The following is a 17,852-nucleotide window of genomic DNA, read 5'->3' as shown; positions in this document are numbered from 1 at the left end:
TTTTCAGACATTTGAAAAGTATCCAGACAAATCTTTATAACAAGTGTTTGTGCTGTTTTTGGCAGTTTGCCTTTTTTTTTTTTAAGACATAAAATTTTGCAGGTGCAGTTCAGATCTCTAGTACCGCTTTGCACATCTTCCTCTCCTAAGGTAAACGCTGTTTTTTTTGTTTGTTTGTTTCTTTTTTTTAAATTTTTGTATTATTTTTTTTTTATTTTTAAACTTTACATAATTGTATTAGTTTTGCCAAATATCAAAATGAATCCGCCACAGGTATACATGTGTTCCCCATCCTGAACCCTCCTCCCTCCTCCCGTGAACACTGTTTTAAAGTTTCCAACTTGTTACATCTTCTGTATCCATCTGAGTTTTGACTTTTAGTTACAAGTATCAGGCAATTAGTCCCCCACCTCCCTCCTCCTAGTTTACTCAGAAGAATTGGCTAAAGGGTAGTAGTTAGCTCAGGAAATTTATAGGAGGGTCAGAGAATGGATTTTGGAGGCTGCACGGCCAGGAAAGGACTCAGGTCACATTGCTGGCTGGCTTTGCCAAAGACGTGCAGCCACACCCTTGGGCACAGGTCCTTGTCCTACCATGGTCTCTCATTGGGATTTATGCCATCCTGTTCCATTTCTGCCACAGTCCTCCGCTCTCACCAGAAAAGGAGGTTGTGGTTCCTGCTGCCTCATGTTGCTCCTTTCTGAGTCCAAATTTCATGCAGTGTCTAAATTGGGAAGTCTTGGTCACAGGCCTGCACTCTAGCTGCGGGAGATGTTGAAAGAGTGATTCCAGCTTCTGCCTGGGGGAGGCAGAAGTCAGAATGTGTATTCTGCAGCCAAAAATAGGACTAAAATCAGCTACTCTCTCACTGGCATTTTGTGAGCTGATTGAGATCCTGATCATCACTTCAGATTGGTGGGCCGTTTAGTGCTGCCTTTTCTGGCCCTTCATGTCCAGTCTTTTCTTTTTTAATGTTATTGAAGTATAGTTGATTTATGATGATATGTTAGTTTTTGTTATATAGCAGAGTGACACAGTTACACATACACATACATATATATATATATTTTTTTCTTTTCCACTATGGTTTATCACAGGACATTGAATATAGTTCCCTGTGCTATCCAGTAGTCCCTTGTTTATCCATCCTATATATAATACTTTACATCTTGCTAGTTCCAAAGTCCCAATACTTGCCTCTTCCCCCCCTCCTCCCCCTTGGCAACCACAAGTCTGTTCTTTATATCTGTGAGTCTGTTTCTGTTTTGAAGATAAGTTTGTGTCATATTTTTAGATTCCACATAGAAGTGATATATGTGATATTTGTCTGACTTACTTCACTTAGTATGGTAATCTCTAGGTCCATCCATGTTGCTGCACATGGCATTATTTCATTCTTTGTAATGACTGAGGAATAGTGGTGTGTGTGTGTGTATTTATATATATATAAATGTATATATATCTCATCTTTGTCCATTTGTCTGTCAGTGGACATGTTAGCCTTTTACCCATGTTTAAATCTCTTCCCTCACCATATGTAGATTATTCATTTGTATATTAAGAATTTGGTAAATGTTTGATACTTGGATAGAGATTTTTACCACTTTCAGAAGAGCGTTTTTTTGAACAGTAAAGTTCAGCCAAGGATTTGCGGACTAGTTGTTAAAAGGCACAGGTGTATTTGGATCCCAGGTGCTGTGATTCCTCACTTAGTGGGATCTCTTCTGCCACACTGAGCACTGTCCTCTCCTCAGTCCCTCCTCAGTGAAACTCAGAGGATGAAATTGAATGTAAGTCACATTTGTTATTCTAAAATTTTTAGTGTGAGTGTTAGTTGCTCAGTTGTATCTGACTCTTTTGCAACCCCATGGACTGTAGCCTACCAGGCTCCTTTGTCCATGGAATTCTCCAGGCAGGAGTACTGGAGTGGGTTGCCATTTCCTTCTCCAAAATTTTTAGTAGCCTGTTTTATACAAGAGGGGAAAGATGTATATCAACTATATTTCAAGAAAAAATTTTTAAATGGAAAAAGAGGGAAGAATGAGGTGATATTGACTTTTTAAAATCACGTTTAAAAAAATAAAATCACATTTTATTTAAACTAATATGTTATTTCAGCATTAAGTTGTATATTGTTGATAAATTATTTTACCATTTTTTGGCACAAATCTTTGAAATCTTTTTGTGTTTTGAACTTGTGAGCACAATGTAATTTGGACTAACCACATTTTAAGTGATTGCTAAAAATGTGTAACAAATGCAGCTTTGGGGAAATACGAGAGAAGAATTGTTTATTCTTTTTTTTTTGTGGAAATAAGAAAGTAACTTTTAAAATTGTTTATGGGATGGAATTTCAGAATTGACCCAGCACACTCAGCCGGTTTATTCTTACATAAAATACTGGCTTTATACTCAAAGTAGCCAAAAACAGAACAGAACAAAAAATATTACTGTTTTTAGTGTCAGTGATTGGAAGAAAAGATTCCTAAGCGGGGTAATACATGTATTACTTCTTGGTTTTTCTCATTGCTTTTTAGTTGGAGTACTTAGTCCTTATGTTGTGTTGAGCTCTGTATTACTTAGGTTCTGAATGACACTGAGGAAAAGGAAATAGATTATTCATCTGCAAACAGGTTAAGAACCTAAGCTGCTGCTGCTAAGTCGCTTCAGTCGTGTCCGACTCTGCGACCCCATAGATGGCAACCCACCAGGCTCCCCCGTCCCTGGGATTCTCCAGGCAAGAATACTGGAGTGGGTTGCCATTTCCTTCTCCAGTGCATGAAAGTAAAGTCGCTCAGTCCTGTCCAACTCTTAGCGACCTCATGGACTCCAGCCTACCAGGCTCCTCCGTCCATGGGATTTTCCAGGCAAGAGGACTGGAGTGGGATGCCATTGCCTGCTCCGAAGAACCTAAGCTAGTGAGGTCCAATAAAACTTTTACACTATTGGTTATCAAACTTCAGGGTACATTAGAATCACCTGGAGGGTTTCTTAAAACAGAAATGGCCATCCTTCTCCCACTACAAATTCAGCTAGTCTGGGGTCACTGCTGAGAATTTATATCCCCCTGCCCCCTAGTTTTATTGACATATAGTTGACATACAGCAGTGTATAAGTTTAAGGTGTACAGCTCAATTATTTCATTTATATATATCATGAGATGGTGACCACAATAAATTTAGTTAACATCCATCATCTCATATACAGAGTAAGAAAGAAACATTTTTTCCTTTGTAATGAGAATTTAGGGTGCCTGGGTTCCATCCCTGGTCAGGAACTAATCCTGCATGCTGCAACTAAGACTTGGTATAGCCAACTAAATAAATAAATCCCTAGTACTTAGTTATCTAGGAAGTTTGTACCTTTTGACCATCTTCATCCAATTCCTCTTGTCTTTGCCTCTGCCTCAGTAGCCACAAATCTGATCTGTTTTTCTGAGTTTGGTTGGGGTTGTTTTTTTTTTTAGGTTTTTATATATAAATGAGATCATGTAGTATTTGTCTTTCTCTCTCTGATTTCACTTAGCATAATGCCTTCACCATTCATCCATGTTGTCACAGATGACAGCATTTCCCCCCTTTATATGGCTGAATAATATTCATTGTATTGACAGACACTTAAGATTGTTTCCATGTCTTGGCCATTGTAAATAATGCTGATGTGAATTTGGCAATGCAGTTATCTCCAGCAGTTTTTTCATTTCCAGAAAATGTGCATTTCTAACAAATTCCAGGTTGGTGCTGATGCTGCTAATCTGAAGACCACATTCAAACATATCTGAAAAACTTAATATACTCAATCAAAAAAAAAAATATAGGAAAGAAGTCATGAGATGTTGATGTCTGGCAGAAACCAACGAAATTCTATAAAGCAATTATTCCTTCAATTAAAAAATAAATTTTTAAAAAAGTCATGAGAATAAAAGAAACAGAACCAGCTCAGAATTGAAATCTAAATCTTAAGTCTGTACAGAAGACTTAGAATGCAGTCTGTCCAGGTTGAAAAGGAAGTCAGAATGCTCAAGAAGAAAGTAATTAGCGTTGTACATACTATGTCATCAAAAGCCCAGATGGATAATAAAGTGTATCTGTTCTGATCAACAGAGGGGAAGAAGAGCAATTGAAAAACTCTGGGAAAGATGGTGGGGGTTGCTGAATGAGAAGTACGGATTCAGATGTGAAGGGAACTGAAATATAGTGTGATTTATGAGGGATTGATAGAAGGTAAGAAATAGTGCTTTTTAAAACAATAAAACCAAATTCACCTTCTCCGGAAATGTCCTTCTCCCCCATCAATATATCACTTTCCTAGTACATGCGTATCTTTGGGATGGTCTTTTTTCTTTTTGTGTTTCTTTAGAATCATTTCAAATCTAAGCTTAAGTTTCAAACTGCCTTTTTTTTCTCTTTAATTTTTTGTTAAGGTTTCAGTGTGTCAGTTTGTTTTCTGAGACAGTTTACCTACCTTGAAAATTAAGTAGTTAATAAAGACAGTATCAGCTCTGAATGTCTGTCTTAGATTTTTGTCTTTTTTTTTTTTTTTTCTTTTTAAGAGAAATCTTGTCAGAGCTTCTTGGTGTGAAGAAATATTCAAAGTTCAGCTATTCCTTCAGTTTTAATTTCATTTCCTCATAAGTTCAAGTAAAATTTAAAAAACTTTTTTTACTTCACTGACTTTTCAGATTTTCAGTGTGACTCTGTTCAGTTCAGTCGCTCAGTCGTGTCCGACTCTTTGCGACCCCACAGACTGCAGCACTCCAGGCTTCCCTGTTCGTTGCCAACTCCCAGAGTTTATTCAAACTCATGTCCATTGAGTCGGTGATGCCATCCAACCATCTCATCCTCTGTCGTCCCCTTCTCCTCCCGCCTTCAATCTTTTCCAGCATCAGGGTCTTTTCAAATGAGTCAGTTCTTTGCATCAGGTGGCCAAAGTATTGGAGTGTCAGCTTCAGCATGGGTCCTTCCAATGAATATTCAGGGCTGATTTCCTTGAGGATGGACTGGTTGGATCTCCTTGCAGTCCAAGGGACTCTCAAAAGTCTTCTCCAGCACCACAGTTCAAAAGGATCAATTCTTTGGCTTTCAGCTTTCTTTATAGTTCTACTCTCACCTCCATACATGACTGCTGGAAAAACCATAGCTTTGACTAGATGGACCTTTGTTGGCTAAAGTAATGTCTCTGCTTTTTAATATGCTGTCTAGGTTGGTCATAACTTTTCTTCCAAGGAGCAAATGTTTTTTAATTTCATAGTTGCATTTGCCCTCTGCATTGATTTTGCAGTGACTCTGTAGTAATTACCTAATCAGATAAAAAGTTATATTTTTATATAAATAAAGATATGAAAGGTATTACAAGTAATATTTAATTTTTTATTGACATGATTCTTAATGGGTAAAGGTTATAAACATATAATTGATACCCTGTACAGTATGTTGACATTGGTAAGGAAATGTCAGAAAGTGCTTTAACTTTTACTCTTTTAATTGTAAATTCTAACTACTTAGGATATAAAGTAGCATCAGATTATCTTTACCTGTTTATTCTGATTTGAGTAAATGCCTCATTTGGGTAAATGCCTTCAGTTCTGATTCCTTAGTACTTTGCTAACTTGTTTGTGTTGGAAGATTGAATATTGATAAATGCTTTCTAGGAAAAGTCATTGTAAAGAGATAGAGTAAAATCATTAAGAATATGAACTACAATTCAATGATAATAACCAGATTTTGAACTTTTGTTTCTAAGCCAGTAATAATATAGTTAAAAAACATACTGTGTATTTAACTCTACAACAGTGATTCTTAAAGGGTAGTTCAGGGACTGGTAGTTCCCAGCACTCTGAAATTTTAATTGCTCTTACAGTGTTAAGAGTGATTCCTTAAAGTTAAGGCTGTTATTATTATAATATGAAGATGTTTATATGCCTTTTTCACTCTCGTTCTCTCATGAGTGTACAGTGGGGTTTTGCAGAGACCATGTGTGACGTGTGCACAACAGATTGCAAAAGCAAATACAAAGAATTCAGCTGTCTTCAATTAAGTCAGCCATTAAAGAGGTTTGCAAAGATGTAAAATTTTATGCAACTCTTATTATAGATTTTTTGTTTTGGAAAATAAAGTTACTTTTCATAAGAATTTATGATTTATGTTGACATTTATATTGGTTTATATGGTAATTTTTAATGAATTAATATTTTTCTAAGTTTCCTAGTTTTAATTTCTAATGTAGTAAATATTGCTATCTATAGAAAAGCTCTTTGGCGTCTTCAGTCATTTTTTTAAAAGAGTCCTGAGACCAGAAAACTTGAAAGCAGCTCTTCTTTAGTAATTGGCTTCATACTTTCCTTTATGTCCTTGGTGTAAAGCACTGATTCTCAAATTTGAGCATGCATCACATTGCTGATCCCATTCCCTAGAGTTTCTGTTTTAATTGTTCCACCTAAAAGTTTATATTTCTGACAAGTTGCATGGGTGATGATGATGTTGGCCTGGAAACTACATTTTGAGACTCACTGGTGTACTGCTTATGAGGAAGCAAACCAACTTTTTGAACACCTGCTGCTGCTGCTAAGCTGCTAAGTCACTTCAGTCATGTCCGACTCTGTGCGACCCCATAGACGGCAGCCCACTAGGCTCCTCTGTCCCTGGGATTCTCTAGGCAAGAACACTGGAGTGGGTTGCCATTTCCTTCTCCAATGCATGAAAGTGAAAACTGAAAATCAAGTTGCTCAGTTGTGCCCAACTTTTAGCGACCCCGTGGACTGCAGCCTACCAGGCTCCTCCGTCCATGGGATTTTCCAGGCAAGAGTACTGGAGTGGGTTGCCATTGCCTTCTCCGTTTGAACACCTACTATATGTCAGTAAAGATTATTTCATGCTCATGACCACTCTGTGAGGAGGTAAGCAGGTAGGCCCTTTTTATTGTTCCTCAGGAAACAGAAGCTTCAGGGACTTGTAGCCAGGAAAGTACAGCAGCATTTCAAGTCAGCTCTCAAGGTCTATGCTCTTTATATAACTTCCTCCTTGCCTATGATTTTTTTTTTAATTAGTCATGGCTTTCTTGATGTATAATTCTCATATCAATTCATTCATTTCCATGTAAAGTGTACAACTTCATAGTTTTTAGTCTATTCACAGAGTTGTACAACCATTATCACATCAATTTTAGAACATTCCCGTCATCCCAGAAAGAAAGCTTGTGGCTTTAGCCGTTACTTCGTATTTCCCCCAATCCCTATCTCCTGGACAGGCACTAATCTACTTTATTTCTGTAGATTTGCCTATTTTGGACACTCATATAAATGGAATTATACAATATGTAGTCTTTTGCGATTAACTTCATTTGGCATAATGTTTTCAGGGTTCATCTGTGTTGTAGCTTTTTATCAGCATTTTATTTTTTTCTTACTAGACAACATTCTTTTGTATGGAAGTACTACATTTTATTTTATTCATCAGTTGATGGGTATTTGGGTTGTTTCCACTTGTCACTTACTATAAATAATGCTGTTATTAACATTTATGTCCAAGTTTTTTGTGAGTATAGTTTTTATTTCTCTTGAGTATGTACCTAGGAATGCAACTGCTGGGTCATACGGTTTGTTTTTCATATCTTTGTCATATGCTATGTTTAACTTTTTTATGATCTGCCAGACTTTTGTTCCAAAGCAGCTATACCAATTTTACATTCCCACCAGCAGTGTGTGAAAATTCCAATTTTTTTTGTATACGTGCCAACAGTATCTTTTATTCTTAAAAAAATTGTGGTCTTTTTTTTTTTCTTTTTTTAATTTTATTTTTTGACTGTGCCACACAGCATGTGGGATCCTAGTTCCTAGACCAGGAATGGAACCCAGGCCCACCTCATTGAAAGTCTTGACCACTGAACTGCCAGGGAGACCCCTGTTATCTGTTTATTACAGTTGTCCTAGTGGGTTTAAATGGTATCTTCTTTTGCTTTGCATTTCCCTGACAGTTAATGATGTTGAACAACTTTTCATGTGCTTGCCAGCCATTTTCTTATCTTGGGAGAATTGTTCAGATCCTTTACCATTTTCTGTGTATGATGTGAGAAAAAAGTCCAACTTCATTCTTTTTATGTGGACAGCCAATTGTCCCAGCATCATCTTTGGTTATCTTTTGTGATGTATACAATCACTGATCTACCTTCTTATTTTCTACCTTCCTAATTCCTACATGCATTCAGAATAATTTAGATAAATGTCTGATGGAAAAATATGGTCTGTTTTAAAGTTACATACCATGTGTAGCATCTTTTCATGCCATTCTGTGTGCTGAAGTACAGCAGTAAGACATGAACTGCATTATCATCAGAAATGTGTTATCTGGGATATAGTCACCTTAGTTAGATTAAATTATCAGGAATCGAGTGGCTTCTCCTGTAAAATAAAGGTATCGTAAATAAGCGCTCTAAAGAATCTGTGCCTGTCTTACAGCAGCAAAATTGGAGATGTCTCATAAAGGGATTTCAAGTATTTTGTCTCTACTGTGGTTTGTCTGTGGTGGGAGTAGTTTTGATCCTGAGTTGGGAGTTGAATGCCTGTGGAATGTACTTCTCTTTCTGACCCTTTAGAACAACGTCCCCACACTTTCAATCACTAACCACATGGATAAACTATTTTTTGAATATACACCTAAGTATATATTTATACATTGTATTCTTATACTACTATATGAGTATGCGAAAACAAAAGGGCTGACTTTTAAAAAGAAGGTAAGAAATGAGCAAGAGTTTTGATATTTCTCGTGTGCTAGTCTTGAGTGCTCTCCGGTGGCTGTGTGTTGCTCTGAACGCAGCATATTCAGAGATTACGGCTTCCTCAGAAGGCTGGAGTATGGCAGCCCCTCCTCCTCACAGTACGCAGGGCTCCTGCCTGAGATCTCTGCCCTTCGGGACTGGGTTCTCTGTGTTGTCCAGTTCACTCACTGCCACATCTTGTTGCTGCAGGTACAGGTACAGGTACAGCAGTCTCCGCAGCAGGTCTCGGCTCAGCAGCTCTCCCCGCAACTCACCGTTCACCAGCCTGCTGAGCAGCCCATCCACGTCCAGGTGCAGATCCAAGGCCAAGCAGCACAGCCGGCAGCCCCCTCCATCCAGACCCCATCTCTGCAGAGCCCCAGCCCTTCGCAGCTGCAGGCGGCCCAGATCCAGGTGCAGCACATGCAGGCGGCCCAGCAGATCCAGGCTCCAGAGATCCCGGAGGAGCACATCCCGCACCAGCAGATCCAGGCTCAGCTGGTGGCTGGCCAGTCTCTTGCTGGGGGTCAGCAGATCCAAATCCAGACTGTGGGTGCCCTTTCCCCACCGCCGTCTCAGCAGGGCTCACCTCGGGAAGGGGAACGGCGGGTTGGCACAGCCAGTGTCCTCCAGCCAGTGAAGAAGCGCAAAGTGGACATGCCCATCACTGTGTCCTACGCCATCTCAGGGCAGCCAGTGGCCACTGTACTGGCCATTCCACAGGGCCAGCAGCAGAGTTACGTGTCTTTGAGGCCCGACTTACTGACGGTAGACAGTGCCCACCTGTACAGTGCCACTGGGACCATTACTAGCCCTACAGGAGAAACTTGGACCATACCTGTTTACTCTGCCCAGCCCCGGGGGGACCCTCAGCAGCAGAGCATTACCCACATTGCCATTCCCCAGGAAGCCTACAACGCAGTTCACGTCAGTGGCTCACCCACAGCCCTGGCAGCTGTGAAGCTGGAGGATGACAAGGAGAAGATGGTGGGCACCACATCTGTAGTGAAAAACTCCCATGAAGAGGTAGTGCAGACCCTTGCAAACTCTCTCTTTCCAGCACAGTTCATGAATGGCAACATCCACATTCCAGTGGCTGTGCAGGCCGTGGCAGGCACATACCAGAATACAGCTCAGACTGTCCATATATGGGACCCCCAGCAGCAGCCACAGCAACAGACCCCCCAGGAACAGACGCCGCCGCCGCCTCAGCAGCAGCAGCAGCAGCAGCTCCAGGTTACTTGTTCAGTAAGTGAGACTTACCTGTAGGGCAGCCTGCCTCCCTGGGGCCCAGAGCCACACCGAACTTGCTTGGCAACCTCTGGCTTGTTTACTAGAGTGATGTTGGCCTTGCAGTAGTAATACAGTATTTAGTGTTTTAATTAGGATTGGGGAGAGGGAACGGGGTGAGGGTATGGAATAGGCAGGCATTCTAGCCTGGTGTCTGGAGGTAAATGACCAGAAACTGCTTTGGGGGTAAATGCTCAGAGTGCTTTTTTGTGATCTCTTTTTAGGAAAAGTAAAGTTTTAGGTCGAGACTAACGGGTCACCCCAAGTGTTATTTTTGTCCCAGAAGCTGCTTTCTGCATCGCAAATGAACAGATCTAGTGGAACTTCTGTAGTTGAACACACAGGCTGTAAATTCATTACAGTGGAGAAGCTGTTAAATTGTTCCTTCTTTAGTTGTCATCTAAAGATGGACTACACTGGACACAGTATAGGTGAATTAGGAGATCTAAAAGATTTCCTGGTGGGCCTGTTAAAAGTGATTATCTTTGGGGAATTCTCTGGTAGTCCAGTGGTTAGGACTCTGTGCTCCCACTGCAAATGGCATGGGTTCGATCTCTGGTCAGACGACTGAAATCCTCTAGCCTTGTAGCATGGCCGAAAAAAAGAAAAAAGTGATTATCTTTGGGACTCTTAAATAAGCAACCTTTACAAGTGGGACTTTCCAATGATATTTTTATGTTTCTTAAAAATACTAAGATAGGTCATGGTTAATGAGTTTTCTGTCATGGCATCTATGTTGAGCTAAGTTTTTTAACTTTTTCTTTTGAAATGATTTTAGATTTATAGATAAGTTGCTAAAATAGACCTGTCGAAATTTTAATTTTAAAATTGCTTGGCTCTTTTTGGTAATTGTTAGTCTTCTTGAGGCTGTCATAGGTCCGCCTGTTAAGACTATTAGTAAAGTTTCTGGTCCCTTGTCTAGCAGACATTTAGACTAGATGTAGAGCCTCTGGTCTCATGAGACTGCTGAAGGCAATGTGCCTCAGCACAGGTGCTCTGGGAGTGCATGTGAGGGAGCTGGCACCAAGAAAGCACTGTCAGACCAGGGACCACACTCAGAAACTCAAGCAGTAAATGATTGGATAAGCAACAGCTGGCCAAGTGGTTTCATAGAGGCAACAGTGTATTAATCCTAGGTGACTTTATTAAGGACCTGTTAAAATCCAGCTGTCAGGCCTAGGAGTAGAATAGGACAGAGTCATTGCTTCAGATGGCTGATAATCTGGTGGAAGTAAGAACTCATGGTTTCTGTTTCTTTATAAACTCTTTATAGAGCAACATAATCAAGTGTGAATGTATACTAACACAAAAGTCAGGCGGGAATTCAGAAATCGTTCTGGGTTAAAACAGGAGCATCTTTGTGGAAAAACTGGCATTTGATCTCTTGTTTATAGCTTAGATTGACAGAATGGCACAGCATGAATGCAGAGCTACGGGTGGGCACAAGGGGTATGCCTAGGTTAACATGAGAGGAGGGAAAACTGTGGGAGAGGAGTTAGTGGAGGGGGCAAAGGGACTGTCTTCCTGAAGTGAAGAGTTGGTATGGTCTGTGGTGGGAAAATTTCCAGAATCCTGCCTGAGTGATGGTATTCAGAAGAATCAGATAGTGGTGTGTGGAATAGATTCGCGTGTAGGAGAGACCACCCAGAGACTTGTCATGGTGCACTGTGCTGAACTTCAGCCTCTCCTCCACTCTCCTGGGCCTGATGATCCAGTTTGCAGTTCAGGGCTCTTTTGTTGCTCAACGGGCTCTACTAGTAATTTGCACATCTGGGCCCTTCAACTGGAAAATCTTATTCTAGAGTCCATTTTAGTAAGCCTGTGCTCTTCATGTTCTTCAGAGGCTGTATCTCCTTTAGCAAAGGAGACACACATGTCCCTTTATAGGGACATATGTCAAAGATTATTGCCAGGAAAAGAAATATTGGGAAGAATGCCCATCATGCAGGAAAGATTAGCTTGCCCATTTACACCACAGATATCCCTCTGTTCCCCTTATTGGGCTCTGTTCTAGGTTTTGGGGAACAGAGATGAATAAGACAGCCTCTGCCTTTGGAGCCCTCATAGCCCATGTGAAGATAATTGTGCTGTGATGTGAGTTGAACCCTAGGGAGAGCTGATGTGTTCCTTCACCTGACATACCCCTTTTGAAAGGTTTTTTATAACTTGTCTTTAAAACCAGATTTGTGACAAAACCTCCCTCCCTTGACCTCACACCCACCTCCATCTGTTCCCCTGTTTCTCCACTTTGCTTTATTCCCAGAGTTTTCACAAGCATTATCTGCACAGGCTGTCTCTACTCGCTGACCAGTTTCCTCTTCCAGCTCATGACCAACCCAGTCTGCTCTTGTCAAGGTCATCGTTGACCTGCCTCCCCATGGCCAGATCCAGCAGGCATGTCTGTTTTTATCTCATTCACAGCAACACACAATAGAGCAGACCAAGCCTGCCTTCTTGAAACTCTCCTCTGGACTTCTGTGTTATTTCCTCCCACCCTACTGGTTATTTGTCCTTCTCAGGAGACTTTGCTGAAGTCTCTATCTCCTCTGTCTGAACCATACACGTTGGTATTTCTCAGAGCTCAGTACTAATGCTCTTTTCTCCCCTAGGGGATTTCTGTCCATTGCCATGATTTTCAGAATCCTCTAGATGACTGCTGCAGAAGGTAATAATCCCTGACACCTTCTGCCAGGCACTGTCCATAGTGTTACATGTAATAACTCTTTTAATTCTCACACCAACCTTAAGAGGTATGTACTACTATCTCCATTTTACAAATGAAGAAACTGAGGTACAGAGATTAAAGTCACCTTTTAGCAAGTGGCAGAGTTGACATTCAGCCTTGGATAGGTGGGCTCCTGAGCCCATGTCTTAACCTGTGTGCAGTCCATGTACTGCAGTGACGCATAGCTCTTTATCTCTAGACTGTGCCTTTCCCCTTCAGACCCTTACTATACTTTCAGCAGCCCACTTATTATTTACCTGCGTTTGGTAAAGATATCTCAGCTCTTCGTCAGCATCTCCTCTACCACTATCAAAAATTATTCGTCTCAGAAAATGATACCATCATCTACCTAGTTATGTAAGCCAGAGTCCTTGAGTCTGCGTTCCCTTCCTCCTCAGAGTCAGTTCATCAACAAGCCACATTAGTTCTGCCACCAAACTTCTCAGAATCTCTTAAATCATTTCACTGCCACCATCCTGGTCTTGGCCACCAGCACCTACTTCCACTATTCCATTTTCTATAGATCAAGAATAATATTTTTAAAATGTAGGATTATGTCACTTCCCAACTCTTTAAGGGCTCCATTTTAAATAGGAAAAACTCTACACCAGGGGTGCACTTGTATCAGTAGTTTTTAACCTGGATGAAACTTGTGTTTCCCCTACCCACTGATAGACATTTGAATGTGTGTGGAAGAATTCTGGTTGTCAAGGTGGTTGGGAGTGTTACATGTAGTGAGTGGAGGCACACTGTGAAGAGAACCTGGCTGCTAAGACAGTAGAGAAGCACTGCTCTCACCTACTAACCCTGTCAGACTCCTAGATTTCTTACTTGGGTAGATGGTGTTGCCATTGAGCAACAGGGAGGAAAGTCTGAGGAGAATACTTCTGGGTGGGCAAAGTGATGAATTCTCTCCCTAGATAGTAGTTTGAGGTGGCTTTGGGATGTTCAGTCCGAGATACACAGTACCCATTGAGTATATTAAGGCATGGTCTAGCTTAGAGGCACGTAGTTAGCAATCATTTCCACAAACATGGAGATCCTAACTGGGCAAGTTTTGGAGACTCACCAAGAAGAATGGTGGTTGAACTGAGAAGTGTGTCTGGAGGGGAGCTCCAGGGTCAACAGACATTTAAGAGTCTGGCACTGGTATTTGTTTATCTCCTTGTTTATCTCCTTGTTTAATAATGTATCTTATATCAAAGCTAGTAGGACAGTTTTTATTTTTATTGATTGATAAGCAAATGTATGTGTCATATATTCATTGTTTAGCCTTCAAGTTGAATGATTTGGCATTTTTCAGCCCTTTAGGTAGGCCCTGGCATAGAAAATTGTTCAAGGGAATTTGTTTTACAATGCAGACAGGTTTGTGAGACCCAAGAACCTGTGCTTTGTATCTGTGTTGGTGTCTATCCTGCCTGATGGGGACTGTGATTGAGGGTCATGGACATTCTCTGTCCTTTTGTCTGCACAGTTTGGCTCTCAGACCATTGAGGATGGGACTGTTCTTGATTTGGAGGTGGGAAGCTCAGACAGTGCTTCCTGTCTTCAGAAAATGTCCTTATGAGCCAAAGCAGTATTATTGAGAAGGAACATGATGATTCTCAACCAGGACTGGACATTAGAATAACCCAGAGAGCTTTTAAAAATACCGATGGCAGGCCACCACCTTAGACCAATTAAATCAGGATCCCTAGGGACAAGGCCCAGGCATGGATATTTTTTAAAAGCAGCCCAGATGATTTTAAGGTGCAACTAAGTTTAACAGTCTGGACACTTGGTACTGAAAGTGTAGTCTGAAGACCAGCTCCCTTCCTTGGGGGTTTCTTAGAAATGCAGAATCTCAGGTCCCACGTGAGATCTTCCTAATCAGAATCCACGTTTTAATAAAATTTATTTGCACATTGTAGTTGATGAGCAGTGCTTTGTGCCAGTAGCTCTGGGCAATGACCAAAGATTAGAATTGCCTTTTTACATGGGAAGATTTGTCTGATACCTCTTTAAAAAGAGATTCTGAGGTGGAGCTCAGGTATTCGTGTTTTAAAATAAGAGATTCAAAAGTACAGTTAAGATTAAGAAGCTTTGCACTAGCCATTGCTGTCTCTGAAATAAAGAACAGGACTCCAAAGTTTAGGACAGCAAGCAGAAGTGCAGCTTTTTAGTTAAAAGAGTTAGAGCATTTTTCTGGCAGTTTTGTCAAATGACCTATTGACACGTTTTGATGATTTCTCTCTCATAGGCTCAGACTGTCCAGGTTGCTGAAGTTGAACCACAGTCACAGCCACAGCCTTCACCAGAACTTCTGCTTCCAAATTCTTTGAAGCCAGAAGAAGGGCTTGAGGTGTGGAAAAACTGGGCGCAGACCAAGAATGCTGAGCTTGAGAAGGATGCTCAGAACAGACTGGCACCCATTGGGAGTAAGTGTTCGGGAGGGCAGGGGGGTTGGACTGTGTGTGAAATGCAGTGGCACTGAAGCAGCAGGAAGACGGATGGCAGGAAAGTGTATCCCTTGGCTCTGGGCACTTGGGCGCTCCATCTGAATTAGTGTGCTGAATCCAAGACAAGAGGCAGGCTGGACCTACTATAAACAAGCAGGATTTGTGGGGTGTGCCCAAGATCAGGCATTTTTGTACATATGTATTTCTGGGGCAGAGACTTCTGGGAGGAGACAAGAACTAGTGAGTGTTCTTAGGGCCCTTCTTACTTAGCATTATCCTCATATACTTTCTCATATTACAGAGGGTGGGTTTTGTGTTTTTGCTTTCATTTCTTGGCTCTAATAATTGGGGGATATGTGAGATGGGAAGGGAACCCTTTTGGTAATAGGGCAAACAGGATTATTGTCTTTGTAGGCTAGTTTTGATCACAGATACAAGTGATTGTTTTCACCCCAGTGCCTTGATGGGTGGTATCTGCTCTGTAACCTCCTTCCAGGGATATAAGAAGCCAATAAAGAAATGGCTGTTGCCAGGACCCTCACTGACCTTTGGGACTTATGTTGTAGGGCGTCAGTTGCTACGATTCCAGGAAGATCTCATCTCTTCTGCTGTGGCTGAGTTGAATTATGGGCTCTGTCTGATGACACGGGAAGCTCGAAATGGAGAAGGTGAACCCTATGACCCAGATGTGCTGTACTATATTTTCCTGTGTATTCAAAAGGTAGGAAACAGCTTCATAGGAACCTGTTTGCCTTGTGTTCCCATTGGGTATTTGCTGTGTAGTCAAATTAGAAGTGGTAACAATAAAGATACTCTCTTCCAACTATATAATGAGGTTTTAAATGTACATTTTTTAAAAATTGGAAATGTTTTTAAATGTGTTTTTTTTTTAGATTGGAAAAGATCTACATGTTCACTTTAGAAAATCAGATAATAAAATAATCCCTCAATCTGGAGAAATGTTTGTTAAAATATGATATTTTTTTAAAAATCATGAAACATTTATGTAACACTTTTTGTTAAACATCTAGTTTGCAGGAAAGCAATTCTCCCAGAACAGTCTGGTGCTGACATATAGTTCATTTTCTCATTGTTTCCTGCATTAATGCAAAATAATTATTTGAAAGAGTCTAGCTAGACTATACAACTGTAGTTAGGTTTTCAAGATATCTAAGATGAAGATGAACAGGGAGATTCATTTTAGGACCAGCAGTGTCAGAGACCAGATGGGGATTTCCTAGTGTTTGAATGCTATTGTAGAGAAGCCCACGGTGTAATGGAAGAACACTTGCTGACTGGGACTCACCCTGTTGCTGAGGCCTGAGAAAAACCCATCTCCCATTTTGTTACTCTTTCTTAGCAGTCACTGGGAGCACTGGGTGAATTACGGTATATGCTTTGTCTCATTCCATGCTCTCTTACTCATGCAAGGCAGGCATAGTCCTCTCCATTTACAAACAAGGAAACTGAGCCCCCAAAGTTACAAGACTCACGTGAGTTACATAACTTAACCATAGCTAGTAAGAGACTGGCCCTGGAGCCTGCATCATGTTTTTTTGCTATCATAAGACAGTGCCTTGCTTGGGTGAAGTAGCATTCACGAAATCTGCTCCATTGGCCAACTTTCAAGAGTGTTGTGAGAGTTAGTTCCCATCCTGAAGTATGCTGTGGAAGTACTGTGCACTGGGCGGTTTTGACTCAGTGTGCTGGTTTGTTAATGGGGGACGAATGGGTAGGGACATGTGAGGGTACTGCTCGAAAATTATTTGCTTCCCTCAACATCTTGTTAAGAGTCTACCAACAGCTTTTATTGATTATTTTCCTTTTAGTATCTTTTTGAGAATGGACGGGTTGATGACATTTTCTCCGATCTTTATTATGTTCGATTTACGGAGTGGCTGCATGAAGTTCTGAAGGACGTTCAGCCCCGAGTCACTCCACTTGGTAAGAATCTTCCTAGTCCTTGGATGTCTTTTGAACCTGGGTTTAAAAAAGATGAGCTGCTTGTGTGGCTTGCTGTGATAATAGCATGTGGGTGAGGGGGCTGTACATTGCAGGCCCCAGCGTTGGTCTCTGTGCTGCTTGGCCCAGTATGGAGGGGCATGGCTCACCAGGGAACCTGGCTGGTGTGGTGTGGCAAGGACACAGGGGCATGCGGACTGTGGAGTGGTTACTCCATTTTTTTCTATTTAAATTTATTGATTAAAATTAGAATCCTTGCAAAAGTTAGAAATTATGAACTATTTCATCTGTAGATTAATTATATTACATATAGGGCTTTTTCTGCATATATAGAATATAATTTTTGCTTTACCCATGAATAACCTAGGCATCATATTGTGTTGGAAAGAACATGAGTTTCACAGGAGAATGTTTGATCTGTTTATTATAATTTTTTTTAATAATATATTTAAGAGCAGTTTTAGGTTTACAGGAAAACTGAGTGGAATATACAAGGCATCCCATATATTCCATCACACCGAGTGTCCCCTGTTATTAGTATCTTGTATTATATATTTGTTAACATCGAGGAGCCAACATTTGATACCTTATTGTTAACTAAAGTCTGTAGTTTACATTAGAGTTCACACCCTTCTGTTGTATATTCTGTGGATTTTGACAGTGTATAATGACATGTACCTACA

At 40.8% G+C, this 17,852-nt stretch overlaps 1 protein-coding gene across 3 annotated transcripts in view; it reads left to right on the top strand.

The window, feature by feature from the left end:
* QRICH1 (glutamine rich 1) overlaps positions 1 to 17,852 on the top strand; it is a 42,352-nt gene that overhangs the window by 16,885 nt on the left and 7,615 nt on the right. For all 3 annotated transcript variants that reach the window (XM_027522989.1, XM_027522991.1, XM_027522990.1), the window contains 4 exons: positions 8,965 to 10,002; positions 15,009 to 15,186; positions 15,774 to 15,928; positions 17,037 to 17,151. In XM_027522989.1, the coding sequence (XP_027378790.1) occupies positions 8,965 to 10,002; positions 15,009 to 15,186; positions 15,774 to 15,928; positions 17,037 to 17,151 (1,486 nt within the window). The remainder of the gene's footprint in view (positions 1 to 8,964; positions 10,003 to 15,008; positions 15,187 to 15,773; positions 15,929 to 17,036; positions 17,152 to 17,852) is intronic.

Source organism: Bos indicus x Bos taurus, chromosome 22 (genome assembly GCF_003369695.1).
Source record: "Bos indicus x Bos taurus breed Angus x Brahman F1 hybrid chromosome 22, Bos_hybrid_MaternalHap_v2.0, whole genome shotgun sequence".
Classification (NCBI taxonomy): Eukaryota; Metazoa; Chordata; class Mammalia; order Artiodactyla; family Bovidae; genus Bos; species Bos indicus x Bos taurus.
This window is presented reverse-complemented; position numbering and strand designations above follow the sequence as displayed.